We start from the raw sequence: 15,354 nt of genomic DNA, 5'->3' as shown, positions 1-15,354 counted from the left end.
GAGAGAGCAGGAGGGGGAGGAGGAGAGAGGAGGGAGGGAGGAGGAGAGAGCAGGAGAGGGAGGAGGGAGGAGGAGGAGGAGGAGGGGGCCGCCGGAGAGGGAGGATGAGGAGGGGACCGCTAGCGGAGAGAGAGGAGGAGGAGGGGGCCGCCAGCACCGGAGAGGGAGGAGGAGGAGGGGGAGGAGGAGGAGGGAGGGATCGACCTTGGGGTGGTGGAGGAGGACGGTGGTGGCGACGGCGACAGAGGCGATAGAGGCGATGAGAGAGTGTGAGGGGGAGATTGACGCGCGCGGGCTGGCCAGTTTGGATAAGGGCCCTTAGTGGTAGCGCTTGTCCGTAAAAAGCGCTACTGCTAAAGTTTATAGCAGTAGCGATTTCTGTGGAAAAGCGCTACTGCTAAAACCAATAGCAGCAACGCTATCTGTAAAAACGCGCTACTGCTAACGCTAAGCATGTCAAAAAATTTCAGAAATACATTGGTCATCACTGATCTTTTTGTGTAGAATCTAAATTGTCAATAGGAATCTTCTCCGGTTTAAGAACCGGTGAAGATTCCTATTTCGGCCACAGATCCTACACATAGAGTTAAATGAAGACCAAGTGGTTGTGATGGTTTGAGAAGCACCATATTTAAGGTGGTAAAAATTCTGTTCGCGGAGTGAGGTGGGACTAAACTTTGGTCTTATTAAGAGGGGACTGAATATATCAGTAGCGCTGGTAAGGGAAAAAGCGTTGTTGCTAAGATCAATAGTAGTAGCGCTTTCTACCAATGAGCGCTACTAGTATCCCTAGCATACCTGGAACGGTCTGTCAGTTTTAGTAGTAGCGCGTTTTCTATGTCCAACGCTACTGCTATGCTCATATTAGCAACGCTTGTAGTTCCCGAGCGCAACTGCTAAGTAGCAGCAGCGCTTACTATTTTACAGCGCTACTACTATGCTACTGTGTATAAGCATTTTCCTAGTAGTGTGTGGAAACATAAGACAAGGAGGACGTCTTCTCGTGGCGTTCCTACCTCTCTTCATGTTGCACCGTGCCTATATAATTCTGTACTTACTGCCACGACAGTCCTTTGAGTAATATATTCAGGTAGGGGAGCTCCCCCCAGTGATTCTCAAAAAAAGAACAAATTGTTTTCGTACCCTCACCGCTAAATTTAACAAAATCAGGAACCTTATAACCTTGAGGGTAAGAAATTGCATCGAAGTGTTCAGGATAAGGCTTTTGGTACACACGACTCTTTACTTTCAGCTTGTTTCCGAAAGTTTCTAGAAACATCTTATACAAATCCTCCCTTAACTTAGCTAAAATTGGATCCGAGGTAGATGAAGATATTTGTGGCAATGACATAAGAGCAACCTGAGTACTAGCTAGTGGTGCAACTTGTGGGATGGGCGCCGAACCATAATTCGGCGGTGTTACAAAGTGATTCGGCGTTGACGCCGAATTGGGCACACTCATAATAGGATTAGGATATGTAGGTGCAGCCACAAGCTGGTTGGTTTGACTAGGGTAAAACTTCAACGGCATACTATATTGTTGTTGTATAGGAGGTGCCGATGAAATAGGTAAAGTTAGACTAGGGTTTTCAGATACACCAACAGTACCACTAGATGACGCAGACATATTTTTCTTAGCATTAGTATTTGCCATAAAAGAATTGTACGTCATCATGTTACCCTTACTAACAAGACTTTCAATCACAACCACTTGCTCTGGAGAAAAAACTTGACTCACAGTGATTACATCTTGTTCGTCAATGAGGGGAGGAAAATTGACGTTTCCAACCGGAGTGATGTTGCCTTGACGGTCCTTCTTGAAACTTGCAAGAAACGCCAACAAATCCTCCTCCTCGTGCTTCTTCTTGAGCGCTTCAAAAGCCTCTTCACGCTGCTTCTTGCGTGTTTCATAGGCTTGGTGATGTTCCTCCGATAGTTCATCAAGACTGGGCTTAATGATGTTATCGGCGTCAACTTGTGAGGGCTTGAGGAGATCCGACATGGTTGATGATGATTCTTGATCTTTCGTCCCCAGCGGAGTCGCCAAAAAGTGTGTTTGCACACGAACACGTCACCGTGTACCTCCAACGCCGAGGGTGATGCACCGCAGCTCACGTCGAAGGAGACCCGTCCGGAAGCGCGGTACGCAAGCAATCCGGCGGGCGCTTTTCAGGACCCGAAACCCCACGCGCCCGGGAGGGACCCCGCCTGGACGCGCGGCGGCTATGGGTTGCCCTAGGTCGGTTCGCCCACCCCTAGAGCCTCGAGGATCGCTGCCCTTCAATACGAAGAACGAACGAAGAACGAGAGAGAAAGAACAAGGGAGAGATGTAAAACTAGGGTAAAAAGTATATGGGTTTTGCGATTGTGTGTTGTTGTTCAATCGGCCGTCACCCCTTAGGTATATAAGAGGCGGATGGACTTCCCGTACAGGGAAAGATTTAGAATTCACGTTCAAAACCCTAGATGGGTCCAACTCGGAATCCAAACTTTCCAAAACTGTTCGGTTTACAACCTGGCTGCATCTCACGGGTCATGTTTGAGACAATAAACGATCTCGGATGGAAACGTGCCCAAAAGCAATCTTGACCGTTTCGACGAGAGGAACAACTTTCATGTTGAACGTTTTTTTATTAGAGGCCATCTTGAGGGGGTTTTATGCTATTTTCCGAAGTCTGCAGCAGAAAAATCCAAAATTCAGACAAACATCCCCGGAGTGTCCGCCCAACCTCGGAGAAATCCAAAACCTGGATGATCATTCCCGAAGTGTCTGGCCATCCTGATGCAGCCGCGCGTTTTCGGCTCTAACTTTTGCATACGAACTCCGATTGAGATGTTTTTTATATCAAAATCAACCGCTTCGACGAGACACACAACTTTCATGTTGAAACCCTTTTCCATTTAAAGCCATCTTAATTGGGTTTCAAGCCATTCTTTAATCTGATGTCAACATGAGCATCTCTGAACTTGTCATAACTTTTGCATCCGAACTCCTTTTTAGGCCATCTTCATACCCATCTTGATCTTCTCGAAGAGGGCCATCTCATGGTGACTTTCAGTAATAAGTTTGAGTTAATCTTGACATAGCTTCAAACTACTCTTCATGATTGTGCCAGTTTTGAACGTCAACAAGTTCTTTGGACCATCAATCTATGCTATGTACTGAATTGCTTTCGAAATACAATATATTCTAGTAAAAAAAATTGTCCATAAGGCCCCATTTTGCCGTCTCGCCCCAGGGCCCCGAATATGTATGGACCGGCCCTGGTCTCAGCCTACGTCGACGGGCGGCGTGGTCCCTCTCCTCCATCGAGTAGCGGCGGTGGCACGGGACGCAGCGGGCTCGGCCTTCGTCGTCGGCGGCGGGGTCCCTCTCCTCCCTCCACCATCGGCGGCAGCACCGAACGCAACAGGCGGCCAGGGACACGACGATGCGTGCAAGGCGCGGCGGCGAAGCTGAGGTACCGGCCCTTGTGGCACGGGGGCGAGACGGTGCCATGGCGGCTGTGGGGTGAAGGGCGCGTGCGTGAAAGCGGCACGTTCCTTTGGCTTCCGGCGTGCCGCGGCATGGACTTCCCTGCTGTCGTCGTGCTACATGATGCTAGCTCCTCCTTCCTCCCGCCGCTGGACATGCACAGCACCATTCCATGCCCTCTGCCCGGTGGCCAGAGAAAGGTTAGTAGTTTCATTCGTTTCTTCCTTAAGCCGAGAGAAGATTAATAAATTATCTCGCCCACTATATCATACCGTGGAATGAGCTGGGATCCTTGCGTTGGCGCATAAGCATTATTTTTGCTGATTCATGCCTCAAATCTAGCATAAATAGGATAATCCAAAAAAAACTGACCACCAAGTGTCTGTGTTTATGCTCACAAAGCTTTTCATTCTCTATTTTGATGGTCTGAGCATTCCAATCGAGGAGAAATCTGTTAGTGCCCTGAGTTCATCGATTCTATGCAGCTATAAAGTTGAATGAATCAACCAAAAAGGTATGGCCCAGAGCCCTAGACAAACAAAAAATTATGCAGGGAAATCACCTAAATCAACAGCAGCCATGGGTTGTTCAGATGGGGTGGGCGGCCTCGATCCCTTGCAAACACGCAGCTCGTAGATGGCCAAGAGCGGGGCAGGTAAGGAAATGCATGTTTACGCTTTAGAATGCATGTTTTCCAGGATAGAAATGGACTCTACAGCAATACCAGTGATACATGCTGAAAATTTTCTTACATGCTAAAATTTTTCTGACAATATAGAAACCCAGTAAGCAACAAACTACACTGCAAAATTTAAGAATCGGTGCAAGACAAGGAGTAATTGATCCAGTGTGAAAAAGAAATATTCAATGATACTGTTCTCACGTAGGTATGTAAATTCTACCCAATTTTTTTGTTCACACGCAAAAAAAATATTATTAGTGCCAGGAAAATGTAATGGGTGCATGGGAAACAATAATTTCTGCTTCAAACATGTTAGTTACAGCACAAATAATTGTTGCATTATGAAAAAGAAAATGTATGGTATATGAAGCAAATAAATATTCATAACAGCACGGTTGTATGTTGGAAAGAGCAACTTGCAAGACTAAACAGATTCCTTATAATTACTAGGAGAATAACGAGGCCAGTCTAAGCTGTTAGGAACACATACAGAAGAGGAATAATCTACAGTTTCACTTTGACAACAAGGATATAACTAAATGTTGTGCTCCAGAAAAACAGTCAGAAAAGGACAAGAATTTATACCATTGTCAATAGGTATCTGGAAGTTGGATGTGCACGGATTTGGTGAACACGACATCGATCTGCACGGATCCGGTGACGGTGACCTCGATCTGCAAGAATCCGGCTATGACAAGTTGGGTCTATGGAAGGGACGATCATGGCAACGACGCCATCGCTATAGATCAACACACATGAACGCATGATGCGGGACAGGGTATCCATCTATTGTATCTAGATATCAGAACACTTCCTTGACTGAATGTGAAAGTGTTAGGACAACAAATGCATCATTCTTCAGTCTTTTTGTTCTGAGATTTTAGTTATATATCAGTCTTCAGACCCTCTTGTTTTATTTTTTTCTCTTTGTCAATCAGTGTTTTTAGTCATATTCCCTCAAAAAATCTGTCCTTACTGTATTCTTTCTTTGGTCTATTTATTTTTTTCAATGATATGATCTTATTCCATAAATTGTAGGCATCGGTGAGAAATATGGATGATGCACGTGAACAGATTGGCACTGCCATCTCCACTGCATTGAAGGAGATCAAGCCCATTTCCATCAGCATCAACTAGAACCTCCCCTCGACCTACATCCTTGTCCTTTCTTTTTTCTCTCCCCAAGGTAAGTTGGCATGCTCCCTGTACATGCATAAGGACGGTGAGATGGATATGGGTTTTGTTTTACTGTTGTTGATGAACTGCTCATTTGCCAGACTGTCAAACCAGATGAGCCTGAAAGGAACTAAGAGAAATGACTATTCATTTACTAATCTTGTCATTCTCTGTATTGTCAATTTGTCAATTCGACTAATGCTTGAATGTATTAGTAGACAAAATGACCTGTTTGTTGATCAGCTATGATATGTGTTTCCACTGGCTACTTGCCGCTTTCTGAGGGGCAGATTTTAGCTTGAGAAGATTTTTGCGAAAACATAGTGGTGCTCTTGCTCTGATGGAAATTCAGAGTAGGGTGTTCCAAACTAGACTAGATTGATACACGTAGGAATTTGTGATTGAGTTTTATGCTCAGAGCTACATACATGCTCGCAACGCTTAACCTATCCTAGAGCTTTCATTTCATTTTTTGTGCTGCTACAATCTGCCCATTAATCGGTATTCTAGCTCCATTATTCGGTATTCTAGCTGAAAGTTTCAAAGTTATCAATTGTTTTCGAAACTCGGTTCGTAGAGTGGCTGGTCCTTTTTTGGGACATATTTGTTGTGTCTTTTCCCCATTTTGTCTTGTATTTTGTCATACACAGTTCAATTAGCTAATTGTTATTATGCCATAGCTAAATTGTGTAACCTATTGCCGCTCTGCCATGGGTCACATGTCCAACCTTCATACACCGCTTCACTAGGACTAACGCCGAAGTACAGATGATGGTATGTAAGTTTTCACTATTTCCTCAGTTGGTCTTTTTGTTTTTTCACGGTTTCTAACTGGGGTCCTCACACATTTTTTGTGAGTGTACATTACGGGCCACCTAGAAAATTCCAAAAGAAATTGCCTCTTGTTTGGACACCCCGAAGCACGGGCTGGCAAGACTAAGATTGGGCAAATAGAGCTTCAGGAGGACCGTTTATGACACCTCACTTGACGGTCTATTCTTCAAGCAAGTATGGAAGAAGTTCCTCACGAGACATGACATGAGATTGGCACTGCTATACTAATTACATTTAAGACCGTCACCAACAATGAGTTGGAGATTATAGTCATCCTTTTATGTCCTCTGAGAAGATCATGTTGGGCGAGTTCCGGGCTTTCATGAGTTATTTAGTCATTTCTCAGCGTTTTTTTAAACCATGGAGGAGAACTGCATGTGAACTTCATAGATATGAGAAGAAAAGAATAAAGGCACGTACAAAGTTCAATTCCTTTTCTGTTTATTTTGTTTCCTCTTTGTCTACATACTGGTTTTTGAACTGTGGTTTGTGAATCAGATGTATATAGACATGTTTTAGAGTGTTTGTTCACTTATTGCAATCCGTATGTAGTCTATATTAATATATTCAAAAACATATTATATTTGCAAATGAAGGAAATATTTTTACAATTGTCATATATGATTATAATATTAGTCGAGACATGCATTGCACGTGCATACTTACTAGTGATTCAAAGCGAGACTGTTATTTTAAAGAGTAAAAGCTTTGCCACATTTACTAAAGGCGATTGATAGGCGCCGGTCGAAGGGCCGAAATTTGGGCCGGTCGCCGCACGGCTCGAAATCAACCATCTCTTTTTTTTGCAAGAAAATTTCCGATCTATTCATCTTCAATCATGGCAGTACAACGAATACCAGAAATAATATAAATTACATCCAGATCCGTAGACCACCTAGCGACGACTAGTAGCACTGAAGCGAGCCGAAGGCGCGCCGCCGTCATCGCCCCTCCATCGCCGGAGTCGGGCACAACTTGTTGTAGTAGACAGTTGAGAAGTCGTCGTGCTAAGGCCCCGTAGGACCAGTGCACCAGAACAGCAACCGCCGCAGATGAAGAATAGCGTAGATCAGAAGATCCAATCCAAAGACACACGAACCTAGACGAACAATGACGAGATCCGAGCAAATCCACCAAAGATAGATTCGCCGGAGACACACCTCCACACGCCCACCAACGATGCTAGACACACCGCCAGAACGGGGGCTAGGCGGGAGACCTTTATTCCATCTTCAGGGAGCCGCCGCCGTCTCGTCTTCCCGAGCAGGACACAAACCTAGCAAAACTGAAAGAAACGAATAAAACGGAGCCCTCCTGCCGGCCTTGCCGAGATCCACCGCGCCCCCATGGCCCTAGGGCCAACGGAGAGGAGGCGCACCTGCGGTGGCGTCTCTTCCTGTCATCTCCCCTTAATCAAATCGTGCGCACACCTTCTTCGCCCCCACACGCAGCGCAGGCACGTCCCCCGGCCACCATCCCCGCCTTCCGTAGTAGAGCGCTGCCGCTCGCCGTCGCCGCAGATCACCGTCGCTCGCTGTAGCCCTGCCCCCTCCCCTGAATCAGATCACAGGCACACCATCTCTGACCCCCACGTGCAGTGCGGGCACCGTCCCCCGGCTACCATCCTCGCCTTCCATAGCAGATCACCATCGCAGCAGATTGTCGTCGGTCACCGTAGCTGCAGCGTTTGTGCTTGTAGCATCTCAAAGTACTCGTCGGTTGCAACAAATTTTGCACCGATTCCAGCAAAATTGATGACCGGTTTGAGCACACAAAAATGCGGCTGTCGCCGCAGCGTTGTGATTGTAGCATCACCATTATGTTGGGGAACGTAGCATGTAATTTCAAAAAAATTCCTACGCTCACGCAAGATCTATCTAGGAGATGCATAGCAACGAGAGGGGGAGAGTGTGTCAACGTACCCTCGTAGACCGAAAGCGAAGCGTTAGGTTAACGCGGTTGATGTAGTCGAACGTCTTCACGGTCCAACCAATCCAAGTACCGAACGTACGACACCTCCATGTTCAGCACACGTTCAGCTCGATGACGTCCCTCGAACTCTTGATCCAGTAGAGGGTCGAGGGAGAGTTCCATTAGCACGACGACGTGGTGACGGTGTTGGTGATGTGATCTGCGCAGGGCTTCGCCTAAGCACTACGACACTACGACCGGAGGAGTAAACTATGGAAGGTGGCAGCACACACGGCTAAGAGAACTCTTGGTGTGCCTTTGGGGTGCCCCTGCCCACGTATATAAAGGAGAGGGGAGAGAGGCCGGCGGCCAGGAGGGGCGCGCCATGGGCAGAGTCCTACTTGGACTCCTAGTCCAAGTAGGATTCCCCCCCTTTTCCTTTCTCCACCGGAGGGAATAGGAAGGAGAGGGAGAGGGAAAGGGAAGGGGGCCGCCGCCCCCTCCTCCTTGTCCTATTCGGACTCCCTAGGAGGGGGGCACGCGGCCACCCCCCGCGGGCTTCCCTTTCTCTCCCTTAGGCCCATGTTGGCCCAACACTTCCCCCGGGGGTTCCGGTAACCCCTCGGTACTTTGGTAAAATACCCGAATCACTCGGAACCATTCCGATGTCCGAATATAACCTTCCAATATATGAATCTTACCTCTTGACCATTTCGAGACTCCTCGTCATGTCCGTGATCTCACCCGGGACTCCGAACAAACTTCGGTCACCAAAACACATAACTCATAATACAAATCGTCATCGAACGTTAAGCGTGCGGACCCTACGGGTTCGAGAACTATGTAGACATGACCGAGACACATCTCACGTCAATAACCAATAGTGGAACCTGGATGCTCATATTGGCTCCTACATATTCTACGAAGATCTTTATCGGTCAAACCGCATAACAACATACGTCATTCCCTTTGTCATCGGTACTTGCCCGAGATTTGATCGTCGGTATCCTCATACCTAGTTCAGTCTCGTTACCGGCATGTCTCTTTACTCGTTCCTTAATGCATCATCCCGCAAATAACTCATTAGTCACATTGCTTGCAAGGCTTATAGTGATGTGCAGGGCCGAGAGATACCTCTTCGATACATGGAGCGACAAATCCTAATCATGATCTATGCCAACCCAACAAACACCTTCGGAGACACCTGTAGAGCATCTTTATAATCACCTAGTTATGTTGTGACGTTTGATAGCACACAAAGTGTTCCTCCGGTATTCGGGAGTTGCATAATCTCATAGTCAGAGGAATATGTATAAGTCATGAAGAAAGCAATAGCAATAAAACTAAACGGTTATAATGCTAAGCTAACGGATGGGTCTTGTCCATCAAATCATTCTCTAATGATGTGAACCCGTTCATCAAATGACAACACATGTCTATGGTCAGGAAACTTTAACCATCTTTGATTAACGAGCTAGTCAAGTAGAGGCATACTAGGGACACTCTGTTTTGTCTATGTATTCACACATGTCCTAAGTTTCCAATTAATACAATTCTAGCATGAATAATAAACATTTATCATGATATAAGGAAATATAAATAACAACTTTATTATTGCCTCTAGGGCATATTTCCTTCAGTCTCCCACTTGCACTAGAGTCAGTAATCTAGATTACATAATAATGATTCTAACACCCATGGAGTCTTGGTGCTGATCATGTTTCGCTCGTGGAAGAGGCTTAGTTAACGGGTCTGCAACATTCAGATCCGTATGTATTTTGCAAATCTCTGTGTCTCCCTCCCTGACTTGATCGCAGACGGAATTGAAGCGTCTCTTGATGTGTTTGGTTCTCTTGTGAGATCTGGATTCCTTCGCCAAGGCAATTGCTCCAGTATTGTCACAAAAGATATTCATTGGACCTGATGCACTAGGTATTACACCTAGATCGGATATGAACTCCTTCATCCAGACTCCTTCATTTGCTGCTTCCGAAGCAGCTATGTACTCCGCTTCACACGTAGATCCCGCCACGATGCTCTGCTTGGAACTGCACCAACTGATAGCTCCACCATTCAATATAAATACGTATCCGGTTTGTGACTTAGAGTCATCCGGATCAGTGTCAAAGCTTGCATCGACGCGACAAGCTCTTTGTCCCTCCATAAATGAGAAACATATCCTTAGTCCTTTTCAGGTATTTCAGGATGTTCTTGACCGCTGTCCAGTGATCCACTCCTGGATTACTTTGGTACCTCCCTGCTAAACTTATAGCAAGGCACACATTAGGTCTGGTACACAACATTGCATACATGATAGAACCTATGGTTGAGGCATAGGGAACGACCTTCATTTTCTCTCTATCTTCTGCAGTGGTCGGGCATTGAGTCTGACTCAACTTCACACCTTGTAACACAGGCAAGAACCCTTTCTTTGACTGATCCATTTTGAATGTCTTCAAAACTTTATCAAGGTATGTGCTTTGTGAAAGTCCAATTAAGCGTCTTGATCTATCTCTATAGATCTTGATGCCCAATATATAAGCAGCTTCACCGAGGTCTTTCATTGAAAAAATCTTATTCAAGTATCCTTTTATGCTATCCAGAAATTATGTATTATTTCCAATCAACAATAGGTCATCCACATATAATATTAGAAATGCTATAGAGCTCCCACTCACTTTCTTGTAAATACAGGCTTCTCCAAAAGTCTGTATAAAACCATATGCTTTGATCACACTATCAAAGTGTATATGCCAACTCCGAGAGGCTTGCACCAGTCCATAAATGGATCGCTGGAGCTTGCACACTTTGTTAGCACCTTTAGGATCGACAAAACCTTCTGGTTGCATCATATACTACTCTTCTTTAAGATATCCATTAAGGAATGCAGTTTTGACATCCATTTGCCAAATTTCATAATCATAAAATGCGGTAATTGCTAACATGATTCGGACAGACTTAAGCATCGCTACGGGTGAGAAGGTCTCATCATAGTCAACTCCTTGAACTTGTCGAAAACCTTTTGCAACAAGTCGAGCTTTGTAGACAGTAGCATTACCGTCACCGTCAGTCTTCTTCTTGAAGATCCATTTATTCTCTATGGCTTGCCGATCATCGGGCAAGTCAACCAAAGTCCACACTTTGTTCTCATACATGGATCCCATCTCAGATTTCATTGCCTCAAGCCATTTCGCGGAATCTGGGCTCATCATCGCTTCCTCATAGTTCGTAGGTTCGTCATGCTCAAGTAACATGACCTCCAGAATAGGATTACTGTACCACTCTGGTGCGGACTATACTCTGGTTGACCTACGAGGTTCGGTAGTAACTTGATCTGAAGTTTCATGATCATTATCATTAGCTTCCTCACTACTTGGTGTAGGAATCACTGGAACTGATTTCTGTGATGAATTACTTTCCAATTCGGGAGAAGGTACAATTACCTCATCAAGGTCCACTTTCCTCTCACTCACTTCTTTCGAGATAAACTCCTTCTCTAGAAAGGATCCATTCTTAGCAACGAATATCTTGCCTTCGGATCTGTGATAGAAGGTGTGCCCAGCAGTCTCCTTTGGGTATCCTATGAAGACACATTTCTCCGATTTGGTTCGAGCTTATCAGGTTGAAGCTTTTTCACATAAGCATCGCAGCCCCAAACTTTAAGAAATGACAGCTTAGGTTTCTTGCCAAACCACAGTTCATATGGTGTCGTCTCAATGGATTTAGATGGTGCAGCCGTCTCTAAAGCATAACCCCAAAACGATAGTGTAAATCGGTAAGAGACATCATAGATCGTACCATATCTAATAAAGTATGGTTACGACATTCGGACACACCATTACGCTGTGGTGTTCCAGGTGCCATGAGTTGCGAAACTATTCCACATTGTCTCAAATGAAGACCAAACTCATAACTCAAATATTCACCTCCACGATCAGATCGTAGAAATTTTAATTTCTTGTTACGATGATTTTCCACTTCACTCTGAAATTCTTTGAACTTTTCAAATGTTTCAGACTTATGTTTCATTAAGTAGATATACCCATATCTACCCAAATCATCTGTGAAGGTCAGAAAATAATGATACCTGCCGCGAGCCTCAACACTCATCGGACCACATACATCAGTATGTATTATTTCCAACAAGTCAGTTGCTCGCTCCATTGTTCCGGAGAACGGAGTCTTAGTCATCTTGCCCATGAGGCATGGTTCGCAAGCATCAAGTGATTCATAATCAAGTGATTCCAAAAGTCCATCAACATGGAGTTTCTTCATGCGCTTTACACCAATATGACCTAAACGCCAGTGTCACAAATAAGTTGCACTATCATTATTAACTTTGCATCTTTTGGATTCAATATTATGAACATGTGTATCACTACAATCGAGATTCAACAAAAATAGACCACTCATCAATGGTGCATGACCATAAAAGATATTACTCATATAAATAGAACAACCATTATTCTCTGATTTAAATGAATAACCGTCTCCCATCAAACAAGATCCAGATATAATGTTCATGCTCAACGCTGGCACCAAATAAAAATTATTCAAGTCTAAAACTAATCCCGACGGTAGATGTAGAGGTAGCGTGCCGACGGCGATCACATCGACTTTGGAACCATTTCCCACGCGCATCATCACCTCGTCCTTAGCCAATGTTCGTTTAATCCATAGCCCCTGTTTCGAGTTGCAAATATGAGCAACAGAACCAGTATCAAATACCCAGGCGCTACTACGAGCATTAGTAACGTACACATCAATAACATGTATATCAAATATACCTTTCACTTTGCCATCCTTCTTATCCGCCAAATACTTGGGGCAGTTCCGCTTCTAGTGACCAGTCCCTTTGCAGTAGAAGCACTCAGTCTCAGTCTTAGGTCCAGACTTGGGCTTCTTCCCTTGAGCAGCAACTTGCTTGCTGTTCTTCTTGAGGTTCCCCTTCTTCCCTTTGCCCTTTTTCTTGAAACTAGTGGTCTTGTTAACCATCAACACTTGATGCTGCTTCTTGATTTCTACCTCCATAGCCTTTAGCATCGCGAAGAGCTCGGGAATTGTCTTTTCCATCCCTTGCATATTATAGTTCATCACGAAGCCTTTATAGCTTGGTGGCAGTGATTGAAGAACTCTATCAATGACACTATCATCAGGAAGATTAACTCCCAGCTGAGTCAAGTGGTTATGATACCAGACATTTTGAGTATATGTTCACTGATAGAACTATTCTCCTCCATTTTGCAGCTATAGAACTCGTTGGAGACTTCATATCTCTCAACTCGGGCATTTTCTTGAAATATTAACTTCAACTCCTGGAACATCTCATATGCTCCATGATGTTCAAAACGTCTTTGAAGTCCCGATTCTAAGCCGTAAAGCATGTCACACTGAACTATCGAGTAGTCATCAACTTTTCTCTGCCAGACGTTCATAACGTCCGCAGTTGCTTCTGCAGCAGGTCTTGCACCTAGCTTCCAGGACGTAATTCTTCTGTGCAGCAATGAGGATAATCCTCAAGTTATGGACCCAGTCCGTGTAGTTGCTACCATTATCTTTCAACTTAGCTTTCTCTAGGAACGCATTAAAATTCAAGGGAACGGTAGCACGGGCCATTGATCTACAACAACATAGATATGCAAAAACTATCAGGTACTAAGTTCATGATAAATTAAAGTTCAATTAATCATATTACTTAAGAACTCCCACTTAGATAGACATCCCTCTAGACATCTAAATGATCACATGATCCATATCAACTAAACCATGTCCGATCATCACGTGAGATGGAGTAGTTTTCAATGGTGAACATCTCTATGTTGATCATATCTACTATATGATTCACGTTCGACCCTTCGGTCTCAGTGTTCCGAGGTCATATCTGCATATGCTAGGCTCGTCAAGTTTAACCCGAGTATTCTGCACGTGCAAAACTGGCTTGCACCCGTTGTATGTGAACGTAGAGCTTATCACACCCGATCATCACGTGGTGTCTCGGCAAGATGAACTGTAGCAACGGTGCATACTCAGGGAGAACACTTATACCTTGAAATTTAGTGAGGGATCATCTTATAATGCTACTGCCATACTAAGCAAAATAAGATGCATAAAGGATAAACATCATGTGCAATCAAAATATGTGACATGATATGGCCATCATCATCTTGTGCCTTTGATCTCCATCTCGAAAGCACCGTCATGATCTCCATCGTCACCGGCTTGACACCTTGATCTCCATCGTAGCATCGTTGTCGTCTCGCCAACTATTGCTTCTACGACTATCGCTACCGCTTAGTGATAAAGTAAAGCAATTACATGGCGATTGCATTTCATACAATAAAGCGACGACCATAAGGCTCCTGCGAGTTGCCCATAACTTTTACAAAACATGATCATCTCATACAACAATTTATATCTCATCACGTCTTGACCATATCACATCACAACATGCCTTGCAAAAACAAGTTAGACGTCCTCTACTTTGTTGTTGCAAGTTTTACGTGTCTGCTACGGGCTTATAGCAAGAACCGTTCTTACCTACGCATCAAAACCACAACGATTTTTCGTCATGTGTGCCGTTTTAACCTTCAACAAGGACCGGCCGTAGTCAAACTCGATTCAACTAAAGTTGGAGAAACAGACACCCGCCAGCCACCTGTATGCGAAGCACGTCGGTAGAACCAGTCTCATGAACGCGGTCATGTAATGTCGGTCCGGGCCGCTTCATCCAACAATACCGCCGAATCAAAGTAAGACGTTGGTGGTAAGAAGTATGCCTATTATCGCCCACAACTCTTTTGTGTTCTACTCGTGCATATCATCTACGCATAGACCTGGCTCGGATGCCACTGTTGGGGAACGTAGCATGTAATTTGAAATTTTTTCCTACGCTCACGCAAGATCTATCTAGGAGATGCATAGCAACAAGAGGGGGAGAGCGTGTCCATGTACCCTCGTAGACCGAAAGCGGTAGCGTTAGGTTAACGCAGTTGATGTAGTCGAACGTCTTCACGGTCCAGCCGATCCAAGTACCGAATGTATGGCACCTCCGTGTTTAGCACACGTTCAGCTCGATGACGCCCCTCGAACTCTTGATCTAGTAGAGGGTCGAGGGAGAGTTTCGTCAGCACAACGGCGTGGTGACGGTGTTGGTGATGTGATCCGCGCAGTGCTTCGCCTAAGCACTACAACACTATGACCGGAGGAGTAAACTGTGGAAGGTGGCACCACACACGTATAAGAGAACTCTTGGTGTGCCTTTGGGGTGCTCCCGCCG

At 44.9% G+C, this 15,354-nt stretch overlaps 1 protein-coding gene across 1 annotated transcript; it reads left to right on the top strand.

The window, feature by feature from the left end:
* The first annotated feature begins 3,229 nt into the window (after positions 1-3,229).
* Positions 3,230-6,596, top strand: LOC123167682 (uncharacterized). The gene is made up of 2 exons (XM_044585536.1): positions 3,230-3,675; positions 5,196-6,596. The coding sequence occupies exons 1-2, from the start codon at positions 3,250-3,252 to the stop codon at positions 5,292-5,294; spliced, it is 525 nt and encodes a 174-aa protein (XP_044441471.1). The 5' UTR covers positions 3,230-3,249; the 3' UTR covers positions 5,295-6,596.
* Positions 6,597-15,354: the final 8,758 nt, after the last annotated feature.

This window comes from Triticum aestivum, chromosome 7D, assembly GCF_018294505.1.
Source record: "Triticum aestivum cultivar Chinese Spring chromosome 7D, IWGSC CS RefSeq v2.1, whole genome shotgun sequence".
Taxonomy (NCBI): domain Eukaryota; kingdom Viridiplantae; phylum Streptophyta; class Magnoliopsida; order Poales; family Poaceae; genus Triticum; species Triticum aestivum.
Note: the sequence above shows the minus strand (reverse complement) of the source record. Positions and strands in the feature narration are given on the sequence as shown.